The sequence below is a fragment of the Microtus pennsylvanicus genome, chromosome 4, assembly GCF_037038515.1.
Source record: "Microtus pennsylvanicus isolate mMicPen1 chromosome 4, mMicPen1.hap1, whole genome shotgun sequence".
In the NCBI taxonomy this organism is placed as follows: Eukaryota; Metazoa; Chordata; class Mammalia; order Rodentia; family Cricetidae; genus Microtus; species Microtus pennsylvanicus.
The window spans coordinates 116,590,458-116,610,470 of record NC_134582.1 but is presented as its reverse complement, the minus strand read 5'-3'; the positions used below and the strand labels follow the sequence as shown (position 1 = coordinate 116,610,470).

The 20,013-nt window shown below is 38.0% G+C and overlaps 1 protein-coding gene across 6 annotated transcripts in view; it reads left to right on the top strand.

Annotated features, from left to right (window-relative positions):
* Positions 1–20,013, top strand: part of Dip2c (disco interacting protein 2 homolog C) — a 346,024-nt gene that overhangs the window by 190,766 nt on the left and 135,245 nt on the right. For 4 of the 6 annotated variants that reach the window (XM_075970250.1, XM_075970253.1, XM_075970251.1 and 1 more), the window contains exons 2-4: positions 2,051–2,122; positions 3,534–3,701; positions 13,994–14,104. In XM_075970250.1, coding sequence (XP_075826365.1) covers positions 2,051–2,122; positions 3,534–3,701; positions 13,994–14,104 — 351 coding nt within the window. The remainder of the gene's footprint in view (positions 1–2,050; positions 2,123–3,533; positions 3,702–13,993; positions 14,105–20,013) is intronic. The other 2 variants (XM_075970255.1, XM_075970254.1) reach the window with 1 other exon arrangement.

Below are 20,013 nucleotides of genomic sequence, written 5' to 3'. Positions count from 1 at the left end.
GCCAGGCAGTAAAGCAACTGCGTCTGCAGCACTCTTGATCTGCTGTTTGGGGGATTTCTCAAGAAGCTATGCGTATGGGTTGGGAGGTTGTTTCTGTTTTGCTTTCTAGGACCGAAAGCTCTACCTTTTCTGTGAGTGGGATGAGATGTTTAGGTTAGCCAGAATGGGTGTTCCACCCCCTTCCTTTTTACTGTCAGGAATGTTGAAGTGGACCAGTAAATCAGGCCTCTCTTATTACTGGTCCTAGACTCTGGCTTTAAACATCATAGAACTAGACTCTGAAGATTTTATTTTGTTTACAAACTATTTTATTTCTTCAAAGCCAGACGTTTTTCTCCATCTTGTTGTGCTACAGGTACAGACAATTATAGAAAGAGGGCAAATTTCACAGCCAGCCTGTAATACATTACCCTATTCCCTTATTTTCCTGGCCATTCAAAAGAATATTCTAGACTATGCCAACATGCCTATAGTGGTTGTGGTAGTGAGGAGCTGAGATTTGCAGGGGGCATGCAGTTATAAGAGTAATGCAGCAGCCTCAGTGATTGATATATAGCTGATGGTTGAGGGTTGTAAAGTATAGCTGTATATGATGCTGGCTTAGTCTTTGTGGAACCCTTTCATTCATAGTGGTGTAATAAGATACATTTAGCATAAAATATGCTTGCTAGTTGATAAGGGAATGTGTACTCCTTATTTCTCTACTATCTTATGGTTCACATTTAAATACTGGTCGTACATTATTTTTTAACCTAAGCAGAGATGTGTAGAACAGCTTCGAGTAATAGAATTAGCTTTCAGATCTGTAGGGTCACATGACCATAATAATCACATATCACTAGAATAAGCTAATTTACCAACTTGATCAGGTATAATAATAATTATAGGTTGGTTTGCTTTGTTTTCATAGAAGCACAAATCTTTTTTCTCTTTGAAGAGTATGTCAGAATGCAAGGAATAAAAATCTAAAATATCTTCAAAAAATTAAAGGGCAAAATTAGCTTTATAATCCCCCCAATTTAAGTACAAAGCTTGTGGTTCATATGCGTGAGTGTGTTTGTGTGTGTATGTGCACACGTGTGTGTGAGCTTGTATACTTGTACACATATCTACATGTGTGCACATATGTGTTTTTTCTTTTTAAAAATGAAGGACAAAAATGGCATTATATTTTGGAGCTTACAGTTAGGAAAGACTATTACATATTAATGTGTTATTTTGCCTTTATCCTTAGTGACCTAACCCTTCGGGAAAGGTCTGACTTTCTTTGACTTCTGTGTATAAATCTTTGGCTTTATCATTTGAATTCTTATTTAAACAATGAATGTCTTCTAAATCTCCTTGGGTCCCATCTTCTTTTGCTTGGATTTATCTTATTTATTTATTTATTTATTCTTGTTCTTGTTCTTGTTCTTCTTGTTCTTGTTCTTCTTCTTCTTGTTGTTCTTGTTCTTCTTGTTGTTCTTCCTCCTCCTCCTCCTCCTCCTCCTCCTCCTCCTCCTCCTCCTCCTCCTCCTCCTCCTCCTCTTCCTCCTCCTCCTCCTCCTCCTCCTCCTTCATCATCTTAGCAGTTTCAAGTCCTTGTGACTGATGTGCCTGATTAGGGGAAAAACAAAAACAAAAAACCTTCATTAATGAAAGGCAATGCCTGTTTGTAATGGTGATGCCAACTTTCTGGCCCAGACAGTTGTCCAGTCCATTGTTGATTAAGTTAATAAGAGCCCCTGAGATTGAGCAGGTTTCCTGTGCCTGCAGACGTGAATAAAATCACAGAGACATAATTTTGGACTCTTGGGATGAAGGGGCCGGAAATGAGCATTTGTTGAGCAAACGAGTTTTCATATAACACGAATGTCTATGATTTTCTTTTTGGGGGCTAAAGGAATAAGTTAAAGTAAATGATACACAATGGTTCCTTTATAAGTCTCTTATTATAAAGCAAACAAAGGTACTTACAAGTGTCGGAATATTTTTATCATACTCCATTAAATGACCAACTGTATCCATTGAAATTATCCTGAATGTTTTCTTTTTTTCCCTTCTCTTACAGGTGACATCACACAAAAGGGATATGAAAAGAAGAGGTCAAAATTAATTGGAGCTTACCTTCCTCAGCCTCCAAGTACGTACAATTTAAATAGTATAGATTGTCTAGTTTTAAAAGTTAATACCCACATTTGAAAGAGGCTTTTCTCTCACTCTGGAATTTGCCAGAAGAGTACACACTTGACACCTGCATTCTCTACAACTTGCTTCTTTGTATAATTACTCATAGATTTTGTGAATATTGAAGGCACATGTAACTTTTCTATAAACATATCTAATATAACTTAGTAGTTATTTCATCTATAGATGGAGATCAATAATACATTGGTGTCTTTGAAATGCTGTAATTAAAAAAATAGGCATTTCTGGTTTAAACATGATTTTTGACTTGATGAGTTAATTATTGTTATTGATTATGGTTTAAATTAATACAAGATTTGAGATAATTAGAAAGTATTGTGGTAGCCTGACTCAGAGAATATGATTGTAGAAGTCTGGTGTTTTTAGAGATGGTGGTAAAATATGCATTACTTATACTTGCAAAGTACAATGTATACTTCCTGCCACTATCACATCATGTGTGGCTTTGGAGAATTTCGGTACTTGAGATAGATTGTACAGATTTTAAGAAAAAGAAAATGGAGCTACATTGGCATTCCAGCATGGATGGATTCCCAGTGTCAGCTCTCATTGCTTAAAGGGCAACCTTGATTATTTGCTAGGCTTTAGAAACTGCTCAAAGCGAATGCAAGCAATATCCCTACTCAAGGTAAAAGGCTAGTAACAAACATGTTAAAGGTAAAACCTCAAAGTGCAGTTTCTGTGGATGGAACAAACCTAAGAAGCTTAAAGTGCTTGTGTGCAAACCCCATTTCCATTCCCTCCAGGATATGACACCCCCAGTGTTATAGAATTGATATGACAGAAACAAAAAAGTGCTGTGGCTACTGACCTTGATAGCAGTAGTAGAGGGAATTTGCTGTGCTTGTAGTTCTGCTCGTTAAGACTTTTCATGCGATTTTTAAGGCAGCTGGTGTAAAAATGATCCTGTGTGTTAGCTGAGAGACTTATTTCTTGTGGTCTGGCAAGACATGGTTTCATTTGGAAGAAGAAAAAGGAAATAGACTGGTAAAAGTTGTTGGGGGAAGGTATTTCTCCACCTTTGCCTCCCCTTGTGTGACTGCCAGAAAGGTCGGTCACTTGTTGATGTCTGTGTGTGTCTGCCCTGTCCTTGAGGAAGGCTACTTGGTTAATTTGACGATTCTGTTGGATATTGATTTGCCATATCAAATAAAAGTGAAAAAGGAACAGTTACTGGCTTGTCTGGGATATTCATCGGGTCTGGCTGGGGGCAGAGGGTTTCTGCACCTAGTGGAGCCTTTGGTGTGTGCTGTTTCTGCATGGGGTCGGCAGCTCTGCTCAGCGCTGTAACAAATTTAAAAAAAACTAAAGTCTGAATTAATTAGTTTTTTTTCAACTTGTTACAGCAGCGAATGGAGCTGCCGTGGTTCGGTGTAGACTGCAGCCCGGTGAAGGCGTGCCGAGGAGACCATTCCGCTCCACCCACATCGGGGTGTGCGACATCAGAGAAGCTGCGGCCCGGGAGCGGGCAGCCAGTGCAGCGGGGAATCGGCCTCTGTTTTACTTTCGTTTCGGTGAGCCCTGCAACCCTGACAGAGACCAGCTCTTGGGCAGAGGACAGTTTTGAAAGTCTTTCCCCATGCATAGGGCTGACACTGAAGGTGCCAGAGGTTTGGTCTGCCAAGAGAATACCTAATTGGAGACTTGCTTACAGTTTGGAGAGTCCATGATCGTCATGGTGGGAAGCAGATTTGCATGGTGCTACAACAGTAACTTAAAGCTTTATTTACATCCTGATCTGCAGGCAGAGAGGGAGTAGAGGAAGAAGGGGAGCCTGGCATGAGATTTTGAAACCTCAAAGCCCACTCCCAAGACACACCTTCTCCAACAAGGTCACACCTCCTAATCCTTCCCAAACAGTGCATGTTCTAGATTATGCTTCTGGTAAATAAGCATTCAAATATATGAACCATTCTCATTCAAATTTTACCTTTCCTAGCAAAAACATTTTTTAGATAATCTCCTTCTGAAAAGTTGCCAATGTATGAATGTTCATTCATCGTCAGGACTTAGGAATAGTGAGGAAAGCAGGTGTTTCTAAAGCTGGGAACTCTTTCTTGACCAGTCTATCTGGGAAGACATTCTGCCACAGTAGGTTATGTATGGAGCTTGTAGTTGAATGTACCTATTTTATTTACCAGATAAAAATTAAGATTTCCTGAGAAAGTATTTAAGTATTTCTGAGGTGCTTGGGACACATATTTATGAATTAGAGCTCCATAAGATGAAGTTAGGATACTGGATGCAGAGTTGCCAGGCTGTGGTTCCTTCCTGATGAGAATACGCAAGACACAGTTTTATCTGAAGGATTTTCACTGCTACTCAGGGCATAACACAGTGAGAGGAATGGTAGTGATGCACCTGCTGGGAAAGATGGCTTCTCTTTGTTCAGCACAATGCTGAGTGCTCACCTCTATTCAGATAGGGAAGAGTATACTAGAAGTTATGAAGTTAGAATAAAAGAGGATAAATAATAGGTTGAAAATTATTTTATAAGAGAAGGTGCTTCTTAAGGGGACTTGTTTGACACACCCTCTTATAGGTTTTAGTAAGAAAGTGCGGGTTTCAAAATGATTCTTTGTTGTCCACTAAACCAGATCAAAATATAGGTCAGCTACCTAGCACAGTTCTCAGAGGAGTTTTTATAACATGTTGTAGACTGTATAGCGAGGCTTTGCTACTTTTAGAAGACTTACCTGGTAACAAAAGGTAGCCAAACTTCAATGTTACTGTAAATAGTAAACTATCCCCAATCTAAATACCCACTCCCTTTCTTATAATGTTTATATTGGCTAGGTATTGCTTATGACATGGCAGTCATGAAATGTTTCTTTGCATGGAGCTCTTTCTGCAGAATTAGTGTTTGAAACTCATCTGCCTTTGTCTTTCACAGCCAAGTGGATTCATGCTTACCTACAAGGTTGTGGCTGAGTTAGTTTGAGACATAGTGTGAATTGGACTAACAAAAGCTAATTGGAAAATTTCTTGTATTTTCTGCTATTCCCTAGTGTTCAAAGGGGCACAGTGTCTATTGTTAGTGAGAATTTATGGGCCCTCCCTGTTACTACTGCAGACCATAGGAGTAGAGACTGGGTCTAACAATCCTGTCTAGCTATGGTACCTCCTGCAGCTCTGAGCTGATTTTGCCTTCCCCAGATTGCCATGCTGTTTTCCCTGTTAGGACTCTTGGGAATGTGTATTTTGCCTGTACTAGGTTTTGTTTAGTGTGTTCAGTGTAAATGCTACTTGTTGAAGGCCTTTTCACTTGGTCCTTCTGGTTAGGACAGCCCTAGATTCCAGTCTTATTATGATCTATTTGTGTAATATTTCTAGGCAGTTGTAGTTTGGTATTCTGTCTCACAGAAGTAGGATATGAATTGTGAGGATCTCTCATCCCCTGCACACAGTAAGCACAACCCACTTGCAGGCAAGACTTTGCACATAATAGGAAGAGGTAAAACAAGGCTTTGGCTGGTTCCTCCCGCTCCTGTGCCCACTATTTTTCTATCATACTAGTGAGGATCAGCAAGGTCTTAGAGTAGTAAGAGAAAATTCCCAACAACTGTTGTAGCCAAGGTTAGTACCAAAAGCATTCATTGCTCAGGTGTGCACGGTGCTTTTTTGCACAAGCCTTCTGCACCAGGCTTCCCTTATCTGTGGTGACAGTTCTATTTTTATTTCTGATTTGGATGAATCTAAATGTCAATTGGCCACATTAGTTAGGGCTAATCAGTAAAAGAAATGACAAAAGATTACATGATTCTAGACAATAACTCATTTTAGTTCATTGATTTCTACTTATTTTATATAATGCAGTTTGCAAATCCCAGTATCTGATGTTATCACTGAAGATAGTTGCTCTGATGTGAATGCCTTTACATGAAGTGACGCAGCTCATTGTTTTGTGCGGCCAATATGAAGATGGCTTTATATGAAATCCAGTTGCAGATACTCTGCTAGATTATGATTGAAAAAGTTGTCCATGATTGGCAAAGTTTTCAGGTTGGTGAATTTTGTACCTTGGGTGCATGGAAAATTAAAATTTTGGTCTTTATTTTGAGGATATAAATGCAAGTCAGTTGACACTCGTATATTTTATCCAGAAAATAAAGCTGGCTGGCTGCTTGCCTGAGCCTGTTACTGTTAGGTTCAGTTTCTGTGTGGATGACTGCTGAGCTTCCTCAGTGCACACTTGAGTCATGTTTTATTCTGTCTCAGTTATGCTTTATTTATTTAACCTCATGACAGAAATACAATTGCTCTCTGGACAATGAATTATGCTGTGTTTGATGGCACTTGTGACCTTCTTCAACACAGTCTGAGGAACACACAGGTCTGTACAGGCACATTCCCTTTGTTAAGGAATTCTGTTGTGTCTATGAAAGGTAAAGGTGAGAGGCAAGATTACCTCCCCCAAAAGGGGAAGAGAGGCACTCAGCTGGCATTTCTGGTCTGGGACTTAGTATGCATTCTTTCCAGTTTCAATGGTGAGAGGAAAGGACATTCATCAGTAAAAGGCAAGTCTCCTGTGTTCTAAGTGAGCTCTGTTGTTGATGAGTCATGCACAGGTTGCTGCTCTGTTGTCTGTGATGTATTCTATTCATGTCTATTGGTTTGAATGGCTGAATTTCCTATTATTTTTAATGACATTTAATGAATTAGGTTTCTTATCAAGAATCAGTAGCAAAAAGAGAACATCACTAAACCCATGACCACCCAGTGGCTGGGATTCAGACTTTTAAGAGTTTCGTCACTTAAAGGTAAAGATGCTGCCAATTAGGACTGGATCATGGTTTCTTGATGAGTCATAAAATAGTATGCAACAACTCGAAGCCTGACAGTGAACTTGTATTTTACCCAGTAGTGTAGAACAAAACCAGACTGGGACTGGGGACATGGTTGAGGGGTAGATTGCTTACATAGCATGCTGAGGCATTGGATTTAGTTCTAAGCACCACAAACAAAACAAACAAACAAATAATACAGGATAGCAGTTTAATGCAAGTGTCAAAATGTCACAGGTTTTAGATCATTCATGCTTTGCTAGTTCATGAATTCCCTTACCAATATACTATAATTATAAAACAAAATTTATGGTATTACATAATAGCTCCGTGTTAGTAAAAGATGAGATGGAAATAACAGTGATGAAAGAATTAGGTTTGCATGGTAGGGTAAATACTAAGGTGTTCAGAAAGAAGTCTCGATTTTCTGTTTTGTGGTGACCTCATCTGTGTTACTGCAAAGCAAATATAGAGAATGCCTTACCTAATCATACAAGTACTTTTTACTCCCTGAGCAAGTCCTTAATTACACTTACTGTACAAACAGGGGTTGGGGTGTGATCCAGAGACTATAATGAGATGCTAGAAGACAGTGGGACTTGATTCAGAAACATTTTTGGCAAGTCTGGAAATAGGAAAAATTCTCCAACAATTTTACAGAGTATCTCAGACAGGCTCCACCTGACTCACAATCTATGATAGCTTTTGAGCTCCAGCAAAGAGCTTATTTTCAGTGCCAGGGAAGAAGCCAGGAGAGGTGAGTTCCAGTGGATGCCCCGGGAGCACTTGAGAATTTTTGTCCACTGAAGCTTTCTATGACACATGTGAAATCCTAGATATAGAGACAGAGTAATTCATTCAAGGAATTCAGTGTCCAAACTTTTCGGACCAGTTTGGATCAAAGTCTTCTGGATCACAAATATTTTTTAAAATATTCCTCATATATATGACATTTTAAATTGTATTTGAAGACAAAGATTTCTAGTATATTTCTTTTATAATATAAATTTAGAAATCCCCCTCCCATAATATATTCTTTTAAATAACTTGAGGCTTTCCTTCTCTTCTTGTGCCCTCTAACTTATTGAGTCTCAAGTTAGAGAGACAGATGGGTGACCCACCTGTGTCTTATTCTTAGTGGTAACATTAGGATTATTGTGGTATCTAATGTCTGCCTGAGCACAGTGCTCATGAAAGACACTGCAGTGTTTGTTCATCTGCAGTTGTTGGATTGGTTAGGTATAGCCACTATAACAAATTTTTTTGGGGAATCCTTTAGTGATAATAAGTAATTGACAAGAAATTAATGATGTTCCTGTTTTTCTCACCTCTGTCTTCATATTTCCAAATCTGATGGGTAGGTGAGGCATTTATAGAAGTGAAATTAGTGAGACAAGGCAAAATTTTGAAAGAATCACAATTTCTGTTTGACTTAGAAAATCAGCTGGAAGAGGAGGGTGGGCTACAGTTGGAGGTGTCTTCTGTTCGAGATGGATGAATTTGGTGCTTGCTTTTGTGGTCATCAAGACCATAAAGTTAGGTGTCCAGAATCCTTTGTGCTTGGAGGAGAGATATCTGTGAGCAACTGGGAGGGGGGCCCTAATACAAACATAAAGGCAATTCTGAATTAAGAGAAAACTTAGATCTAAGAGTGATACAGTGTTTAAGTTTCACTACTGTGTCTGTATTATCTCATCAACAAAATGACAGAAATAACAGAACTCATCTCCTGTTTTTAATAAAGTCCTTAAGCCAGTGATATGAAGTGTTACCTGTTGTTAGTTTTCAAATACAGATGGAAAGCCAGGCCTAGGAAAGCTAAAGGAATTTGCCCAAGGTCACAGATACCAGGGCCTGGAATATCCAGGTTTTTAATCTTTTATTCAAGGATGAAATAAAAGCCCACAAATACTGAAGAGTAGCTAGGTAACTCTTCAACAACAAAGAAATCATATGCATAGGAAAGAAACACATTGCAAGATAGTAAGAAACTGTTCAAGAACCTGGTTTTGTTTAGGTCTCCTTTTGCGCTGTTTAAGGAAAAGAAGAGTTTGATTACTTGGGGCGTGATGGATGGTTTTCTGTTTTGATCAACAAATTGGATTATCTAAGTCTTTGCTTCCTGTGTATGTCCCTTCTTATGATGCATCTGATACAAGGGAACAGGCTGACAGTCAGACACACACAGTCTCACCATGTAGACCTAACTGGCCTGGAATTTACTACGTGTAGTAGATCAGGTTTTCTTGAACTCATAGAAATCTACCTACCTCTGCCTCCTGAGTGCTGGGACTAAACTATTACTTCACCGTATTTGACAACATCTGATTTAAATAATATGCACATCCAATTATGCATAAGCATATAAGATCATAAATATGGGGTTCTACTGGAAAGTTAACTTTGAAGACATAGTTTGCTTTATTAAATAGGTAAACAAAAACAGTTTCAGACCCCAGCCTTTCCTTTCCTATATTGGAAATGTATTTTGATGGAACTTGTCCAAGTTTCATGATCATTAAAGAGAAATTATTCCATTGTACCAGAGAGGGGTGTGAATATAGCTCAGTGAAGATGGGGATCATAAGTTGCTACTTATAGTATTAGAAGAGGGTGTGAGCACATAGTCCATACAAGTGAGAGACCTAGGTTGCTAAGTGTATAGTTAGAAGAGTGAGATATAACGCTGCTAAACTATTACTTATGCTTTTCTGTCTCATCTGTGTGGTTCTGCCTCTTCATGCTTATGGGCCCTGGAGCTGACTTGGTGCTTGTCATATGGCTTGCATGTAATTGCCTTATAAATATTGTGGAATATTTATAAATATTTATAAATTTATTTAAAAATTTATAAATATTGTGGAATATAAATATTGTGGATTCAGGATAGACACTTTTTTTTAAAGCAAATGAGAATCAATGGTTTCATATGCCTGACTGTTGCACATTGGGGATAGTTACCCTTTATGTTTCATTATGCCTTTTTTCCCAGTGCTTACATTTGATGTGGGATTCCCCTCTCTATGCTGTGGATATGTTTTATTACTATTGGTTAATAAAAAAAAAGCTGCTTTGGCCTACGGCAGGGCAGAATAGTGTTAAGCAGGAAAACTAATCTGAATGCAGGGAGAAAGAAGGCAGAGTCAGAGAGATGCCATGTAACTGCCAAAGAAGAAGGACGCCAGAACCTTACTGGTAAACCACAGCTTTATGGAGATACACAGATTAATAAAAATGGGTTAATTTAAGATGTAAGAGCTAGCTATCAGTACACCTAGGTCATTGGGCAAACAGTGTTGTAGTTAGTATAGTTTCTGTGTGATTATTTGGATCTGGGCTGCCGGGAAATGAACAGGCAGTCTCTGATTATACACATTAGCCTTTTAACTCTTACTACACTTGCTGTTGTGAGAATGCCGGTCTTTGTGTGGCTTTTTGAAAATTGGTCTTCAGTCATGGTTCCCTAAACTACTTCAGTGAGTGTTGAGTTCTCCTTAGTGGTGAACACCAAACTGTAAGTGCTTTGCTAGTTATTCGTATTTGTGTTGTTGGATTGCTCAGTTGCCTTATGCTGGAGAAAGAGAATGAGCATACAAGTGCTGTTATGGTGACAGGTTCAGTTCTATAGAAAGTTACATACTCAACTGTTGATTTTTTTTCAAATCTTGGTTGAAACAAGGTCAGATAAAATACAATGAATGAAATCTTGACTAAAATCTTGACTATTTTAAACTATATTTTGTTATTGGCAACCTGTTGGAACTTTTTTGCATAGTTGTATTAATTTCTCTTTTTAAACATCTGTAGTAGACTGATTTGAATTCATGAGAGCAAGTGTGCAAAATTGCCTTACTGATGACAGTCATAGAAGGCTTATCAATAAACTAGACAGTAGTCGTGGCTCTGTATACTATGGATCCTGAGAAAAGGTAAAGGGCGAGAGTAGTTCTGAGGAGATTATGTTCATGAACTAGACAAAAAGACAGTATTAAGAGTACAGAGATTTACAGCTGGTGAACCTGGCAACTTGGAAGTGTGTTTAACTCTGTTCCAAAATGCCAGTCAGAATGTAAGAGAATGTGAACAACAATGACAAGTGGTAATGGTATGTAAAGCAGCGGAGTCACTTAGCAAAGGGAAAGCCAGATTTATTCATTCAGATGCTGAGTATCACTCAGCAGGTCACTGAAAGAAACAACCTACAGGAAATGGTGGATACCTCTGTTCAGTCCTTAAGGATATGTATACTCTCTGAGGAATTAATGTTAACAAGGCTCTAGTTGTGGACAGAATCAGACAAATCCTGGAGTCAAAGGTACTATGTCAGAGCAGCTACACTGTCCTGAAAACAGTCTCAGCCACAGAGTGAGGCATTTTCTCTATGGCCAGGGCACTCAAGGTCTCAGTCAACCCAAATAAAAGATGTATCTGAAAGAGATCCATAGTGTTCTGTCACAAGAAGTGAACTGGCTATCAGCTCCTTAAGAGGAAATTATAGGAGTTGTCACAGAAGAGACAGTGTAACAATTATAGCATCTTAATGATGAACTTTGGGGAAATAATGAAAATAAAAGACAAGAAGTATAAACATATTTTTTATACTAGAATATTTTTTTTCACCTAGAATATTCAGGGCCTATCCCTGTTACAGTAGAAAGACAACCCTTGGAGATACCTAAGACCGCTATGTGTTATTTCTCTTTTATTTTTTTCTAAAGAATCTACTTTAGATACTTCTTTAAAATATGAGGAGAAGAAAGACATGGATGAATTCAAAGAACAAGTGACCTAAAATTCTGCAAAACCAAAGCAAGTTCAGGATGAAAGGGATCCTAAATGGCATGACAGGTCTAGTGACCCAGGTTAGAGGAGGAGGGGCTCCAAGTAAACAAACAAAAAATGAACTGAAAAATAATTACTAGATTGTGAGTGTATGACTAGGGGTAGAAAAAGATAGTATGGGAAGGGTTTCTTTTGTTTTTCAGTTGGAATATTTTGAAAGTATCAGCAAATAGGTACATTGAAAGCATGACAATAGAAAGGTATAAATATTAAACTCAGTTACTAAAAAGCAAATTATATGGGGATATATTAATCACATTCTGATGACTTTATGGTTTTTTATCATCTCAACACAATCCTGATCATGTAAGTAGTAGAAACTATGGTGAGTGGTAGAGAAAAGCCTACATGCTGTTTAAGAGTCAGGGATATCAGTTGTCGTTAGTGAGCCTTTACCCAGTCACTGATTGAAACAGATGTAGGCCAACAGTCAAACATTAGGCAGAGCTTGGGGAATTTTGCAGAAGACAGGGATGGTAGAATTGTAGGAGCCACAGGATCAACTAGGTCTCACAGAGACCAAACCAACAATCAGGAAGCCTGCATGGGACTGACTTAGGCCCTCTGCTTATATGTTACAGTTTTGTAGATTGGTCTTCTTGTAGGATCCTAATAGTGGGAGCAGAGGCTGTCTCTGACTCTTGCCTGCTTTTGGAACCCTTTTCTCCTACTGGGTTGCCTTGTCCAGGCTTGTAGGACAGAAGTGCTTAGTTTTACTGTAACTTGATATGCCATGACTGGCTGATATATATGGGAGGTTGTAGTGGGCAGGCGAGCAGGCCTGTTTTTCCTCCTGCCCAGCTCCCGCATGGTTAGCTTTACACCTGAAATAACAACACACAAACTGTATTCATATAAACATTGCCTGGCCCATTATATCTTCTTGGCTAACTCTCATATCTTGCTTAACCCACTTCTAATAATCTGTGTAGCACCACGAGGTGGTGTCTTACCGGGAAAGATTCAGCATGTCTGACCTGGCGGCTGGCTCCATTGCGTCTGACCAGAGAGGAGAGGCATGGCGATTGCTTCACTTCCTCCCAACATTCTGTTCTGTTTACTCCGCCTACCTAATTTTCTGTCCTATCAAAGGGTCAAGTCAGTTTCTTTATTAACCAATGAAATCAACTCAAAACAGAAGATTCTCCCACATCAGGAGGCCTGCTCTTTTCTGAAGAGAAAGGAAGAAGAGTGGATGGCCAGGGTAGCAGAGGTTGGGGAAGGAACTGGGAGGAGAGTAGAGAGGGAGGGGGAACTATGATTGGACTGGAAAAAAATTAATTAAAAAAAAAATAAATCAGGACTGTAAACCCAAATGTAAATGTCAGCCCAATGCAGAACTACTTGGCTTCATAAGTTTGACATATGATAAGGAATATTAAACTAGGCTCATCTGAGAGCAAATTGTTACTTAAATTCAGACTTTTTTGGTAGCTTATGTTTTATGTCTTATAGTTATCACTGTTTTTTTTTCTAAAGAAGCAACAATTGACATTAGTACTCAGTGGGAGCAATTTATGTCAGAACTGTAAAGATGGACTCTTTCCCATGCTACTTAGTTTCATCTACAGCGTGTCCTTTGGCGCTGTGTTATGTCAGTCTAATTGTTTGAGTAGTTGATATAAGGGTCAGGTTTGTCTTTGAATCTAAGGTAACATTTTTGATAATTCATAAAATACATCTTCATCTACTCAGCATTAAATGGAGCAAGTTTCTAGAGTTAGAAATTGGGAATGTCAAAAGCTGAAAGTTGATGCTACAAATGGATAACTTCCCAGTTATCAAATACAAATAGTTTATAAGGTTTATTTTAAAGTTGGCTTTATTGATAATAGTAATTTTAAAGTTTCTCAGGGCGCTTATGGTTTTTCTGTTCATTCTACAAAATAAAAAAATCATAATTTAATCCTATGTCTTAGATTTCATGCTTTGGTGGACACTATAATAAGAAAATCACTTGCCCGTAGCCTGCCCACAATGAGAAGAACTTCTCTAGGGCTCTGCCTTGCTTATGTCTCACCTTCCTGTTGATCTGCAGAGTGACCTCCAGGTTTCTTAACACTACCTGGTCTAATAGGTGATAGGAATGTAATGAGTAAATATTTATTGTAACTAAGTTTCCTTAGTGTAGCTACTGAGAACAGCCTCACCCTCATTCTGCTGTTTTATCTTGTATCCAGGAGTGGACCAAGCTTTGCCTCAAGAGCGAAGGGCGCCTGTCACTCCTTCCTCAGCCTCTCGATACCACCGCCGAAGATCCTCAGGCTCTCGAGATGAACGTTATAGGTCAGGTAAGGAATTGTATGCAGGCACTAGACTCACCATACTTGGGTGTGTTATTGTGAATGAACTGGGTCCCCATTTTTATTGTCTATGAGGTAGAAGTTCAGTACATTTGGACTTTGCACAGATGAAGCTCTAGCTCATGTGCCAGTGTATGTTCTAGAAGAGTGGTTCTCAGCCTAATGCTGTGACCTTTTAATGCAGTTCCTCATGTTGTGGTGAGCCCAACATAAAATTATTTCTTTGCTACTTTATAACTGTAATTTTGCTACTGTTATAAATTGTAATATAAGTATATGATATGCAGGATATCTGATATGTGACTCATTTGAAAGGGTTATTCAAGGGGTTGCAACCCATAGATTAAGAACCACTGCTTTAGGATACCCACTCAATCCATAGTAACTCTTTTGTGTTTGGTAAAGTAATAATTGTTACTTCTTCAAATACTTAATACCTGTAAATAGAGATAAGCAGGCCACCTTAGCAGTGAATTTGCACACAGAAAGCTTTCATTAGGAGATTGTTTTTTTATTCACCCCTTCCCACTGCCCTTGTTCCTCACTCCCTCTTCTGGATTCTGTGGGCACCTGCATTCACGTGTGCACATATCTGCATATTTTAAAAAATAAAAATATAAAAAGAGTTGAGAAAATAAAGTTTTTTTATCCTACTACTATTGTATCTTTTCAGTTTTCTGGTAGATTTTATTTTTCTTGAGTAAACAGGGATGATTTAAGTCATTTACAAGGAAAGAGATCCTAGTTCCTTAAAAGGTATGAAGGTCTCTGACCACTTTCAGTAAAGCTGTTTTCGCTGCTTCAGTGATCAAATTATGTTACCTATGAATAATTCTGTTTCCTTATAGATAATTGAACTAATGAGCAATCAATTCAGTTAGCTATATAATAGCAAATTTAATTTCTCTTGGCTATATTTTTCTATTTCAGTTCAAGATCACAAAACCACATGAATTCTTGATACTTTAGCTCAGGCCAGGAACTCATATAATATGGCAAAGCATCAAGTCCCATATAACTGACTTACTACTGCAACCCAAATCAAAGTGAAATGGTATTCCATGTTAATGGAAGCAGAGAATGTAATTGGAATTCACAGCTGGATGTGATGGAGATGTTCACATTTTAGTTCCTACCCAGTTACCTTGGCTCTAAAATTGTGACAGTTTTGCCTAAGGCTCACTCACTAGTATTGAGACTTCAGGTGTGAATTGCTATTTCTGCTACAATTCTTTATAAGAGCATGTACCCTTCTGTTCTTTTTAAGTTAGTAAATTTGGAAAATAAATGCCTGTGAAGGCATTTATTGGGCACTTAGACTATTGTGTCAGACACTGTTAGATACTTTGCTGCCTTTATGAGGTCTAAGTTATAGCTTCATTTCTAGTTATATTCAATATCCTACTTGCATACTCAGAAACTTTACAAGAGAAAACCTTTAGGTTTAAGTTTACATGTTATAAAAAAGAGACCGTGACAATGAGCAATATTAAAAGTCAAATGTAAGAGACTGTTTTGTGCTGTGCTTAGAATGGCTTGAAAAACCATGGGTTGGTTGGTTGGTTTCTGCTTTGCTGATGATAGGCACTCTGATATCAGTGCTGGTCGCCTTTGCATTCCAGTCTAAAACAGAGCTAGCAACTCTTGAATGCCCTCCTTTCTAGGAAAGATCTATGAGGTTTTTGTGTTTTCAGAATGATACTAATATGCTACTTTACAAATTCTCATTCTTACAGAGTAGACAGTAGTTGTTTTCCCAGAAGTTTCACACATGTGATGACATATGGTGACAATAAGTGAATTCTATGCTTGTTAAGTTTTGTTTCCCTTAGTTTTTATCATTGGTGTGTAAGGTTGGTGTAGTGGTCAGAAGACACATTTGTAAAGTCAGTTCTCTACTTTTACATTTACATGGGTTCTGGATATCAGACTCAGGTTACCGGGCTTGGGCAACAGTTTGGATCTACTGATATATCTTATTGGTCCCTACTTAATTTTTTAATATTGTAAATATGAACATTACCCATTAGTTAACTAATTTTAAGCTTAACTAGAATTTAAAAGCTTTCTTTGAGTTAAAGAGTTTGGAAATTATTGTCACAGATTTTTTTAAGTGTTACTGTTTTAAAAGTTGAGAAATGATATGAGCTAATAATTTTAGTATTGAAATTTACCTCTTAATTTGTTTTTTTTTCTAATTCAAGATGTGAACTTAGGTACACTTAGTTACTAGGGATAGACTTGTATATCACTTCTCTGTTCTTTTTCATTCTTTCTTTCTTTTATTCAACAAATGTACAAATTATTTTGTGTGCTGAGCACTTTGCTATGAACTGTAGCTGAGACAAAACTGTAGCAACACACAGTCCCTGCTATCAAAGAGCTTACTAGAATAATTTTTTAATTGGAGGTTTTTCTTTCTCAAAACAGCTGGTTTTACTGATTTTTATGGAGGATCTTAGGGCATAACCTGTGCTTTCTCTGAACAACTCAATTTCTTCCTTATTGATTGTTACAGAATCTTGCTTATTTCCTTATTATTTTAGAATACTATGGGCTATTAGACAAATGTGCACACAGTAGCATTGAGTTAGTCTACAAATTTTACTTACTATCCTCAGAATGGTGACAATCCCTCTGTAGAGGGATGCCCTGTCCAACAAGGTTGTCAGTATATACATGAGACCTGTTAATTTAAAAAAGTGAAGATTAAATTTAAAATTCTGTTCTACCTTACTAGGAACATTTTAAGATGAACAGCTGTATATGAAAGCTTGTTTGTTTCCCAGCTGCCCTGACCTGAAATAATTGTACAGAAACCATATTAATTAAAACACTGCTTGGTCTATTAGCTTATGCGTATTTCTAGCTAGCTCTTACATCTTAAATTAACCCATTTTTATTAATCTGTGTATCACGACGAGGTTGTGGCCTACTGGCAAGGTTCTGTCCAGTGCTTATCTCCTTCAGCAGCTAAATGGTGTCTCCTTGACTCCACCTTCTTTTAGTTTCCCCACCTACCTTTATTCTGCCCTGCCACAGGTCAAAGTAGCTTCTTTATTAACCAATGATAATAAAACATATTCACAGCGTACAGAGGAGAATCCCACATCAAGCAGCTTCTGTACTGCATATAGGAACTTTGCCATACCTATTAAATGTTCTCTTATGGGCGCATTGTTCTAGGAACTCATGGAAGAAAAAGCAAAAGATGCATTTAGAAGAACATAAAGGTTTTTTGACTCCACGCTAAAGAAAGTGAAATTAATTTGATTACCTATGCCTAATCAATAGGAGATTTTAGAAATGTGAATCTAGCAAAAATGTTTAGGGTAGACTGGTAGGATTGGGATGGATTTCTAACTCTAAGCAGAAACAGGTTAAAGGACTGTCAGATTATAGATATGAAGAAAGGAGGCAGAATTAAAATCTGTAGGATGCAATGGAAGTGGTACTTATGAGGAAATTGGTGTCAAATACTTAGGAAAAAGAAACATTCTTTAAAGTGAAAAAAAAATGAGCATTTAGAAAAGAAAAATTAACTCCACGCCAAGAAGAAATGAGAAAATAAGGAAGGGAAACTGAAAATCAGGAATGTACAGATCCGGTTTTAGGTTGTAAGACACTCAGAAGCTATCAAGCTTATTTTCATGTCTCAGAAAAGAACGAACATACTGACAACTAAGAATTCTTCCTACATTCACTGAAGAATTGTTGGATCAAAATCGCAAATGAATAATAATGTATGCAAGAATATGAAGAGATAGTCCTCAAAATCTGATAAAATCAAATTCCTACGGCAGCTCATTTTCCTTCTTCCAGCAGTCATTATTTGCCTGCAGTCCTTTCTCTAGGAGTGAGGCCCCGTGAAAAATTTCCCCTTCTGTGTTAACATGTACATTGGTATAGCTATTGTTCTGGATTGTTTATGTAGCCATCTCTAGGAGAGATGTTTCACAGCAGACTCCCTAATTGTTCTGGTTCTTACTGCCCCTGTTCCCTGAGCCATAGATTTCAGAGCTAAGCCCGTCTCTGTTTACACACACACACACACACACACACACTTTGTACACACACATATTTAACAACAATAAAGAAAAAGAAACTATCAACTTGCAAGAGGGGATATGGAAGGGAGAGTTATTGGGAGGAAAGGAAAGGGAAAGTGGTGTAATTCTATTTCAATTACCCTAGCAGCACAGACACTGAGAGAAACAATTAATAAATGGGCCCTCCCGAAACCAAAAAACTTCTGTAAAGCAAAGGACACCATCAACAAGACAAAACGACAGCCTACAGAATGGGAAAAGATCTTCACTAACCCCACATCAGACATAGGTCTGATCTCTAAAATATACTAAGAACTCAAGAAATTGGTCGTCAAAAGAACAAATAATCCAATAAAAAGAAATAGAGTACCTAAACAGAGAACTCTCAACAGAGGGATCTAAAATGGCTGAAAGACACTTAAGGAAATTCTCAACATCCTTAGTCATCAGAGAAATGCAAATCAAAACAACTCTGGGATTTCATCTTACACCTGTAAGAATGGCCAAGATCAAAAACACTGTTGCCAACTTATGCTGGAGAAGTTGTGAGGTAAAGGGAACACTCCTGCATTTCTGGTGGGAATTCAAGCTGGTACAGCTCCTTTGGATGTCAGTGTGGCAATTTCTCAGAAAATTAGGAAATAACCTTCCTCAAGACCCAGTAATACCACTTTTGGGTATATATCCAAAGGATGCTTAATCGTGCCACAAAAGACATGTGCTCAACTATGTTCATAGCAGCATGGTTTGTCATAGCTAGAACCTGGAAACAACCTAAATGCCCCTCAACCGAAGAATGTATAAGGAAAGTGTGGTACATTTACACAATGGAGTACTACACAGCAGAAAAAAATAACATGTTGAATTTTGCAGGCAAATGGATGGAACTAGAAAATATTTTGAATGAGGTAACCCAGACCCAGAAAGACAATTATTACATGTACTCACTCATAAGTGCTTTTTAAACATAAAGCAAAGAAAACCAGCTCACAAATCACAATCCCAGAGAACTTAGACAACAATGAGGACCCTAAGAGAGACATACATAGATGCAATATACATGGGGGAAGTAGAAAAGTTAGGAGTTGACAGAGATTAGAGGTAGAGGAATGAAGATCAAGGCACAGAGGGCTTGAGGAGCATTGAAGCTATCTTGTATGATACAACACTGGTATCTTCATGTTATTTCACACTGTTATTCATAACACATTGATTATTAACACAAAATAGGCACTTCATAGCATGGATTTTATTTAACAATTTACCATTGTTCCCTTATTAATATCAACCAAATGTATCAAACTAACAGAGATGGAAGCAGATGACAGAATTTTCTCATCATTTTTCAGGATACTAGTTATTTTCAGAGTGAGACAGAGTATTCTGAGTATGCTGCTGCACATCTTCTTTCCCAGCACTTGAGAGGCTCAGGCAGGTGGATCATAACTTTTATGTGAATTTGGGCTACATATGGAGGTTCTGTCTCAAAACAAAATGAAATTATTTACTGGCTCCTATAGAGAGTTGAACAGCATTTTTTTTTCTGTTCACATGTGGTTCATAGATTTTTTTTCTTGTAGTGACCAAACAGGAACACCTATATCAGAATAAATGTATCTGGGTGACTGACAATCAGATGTGCACCACAACTGCCATGTGTTGCACAGTACTGCTACAAGAATTCATGGTACAGTATATGAAGACCAGGCTGAGCCAGTCAGCAGCCTAACCTCTCTGTTCCTTTTAAGTGTTGCACACTCAGTAAAATAATTTGTTTGCCTGAAAATATTGATGAAGGCAACTGTCATCTTGTACTTGTGCAACATGTTTTTACCATTTTGCTTTGTA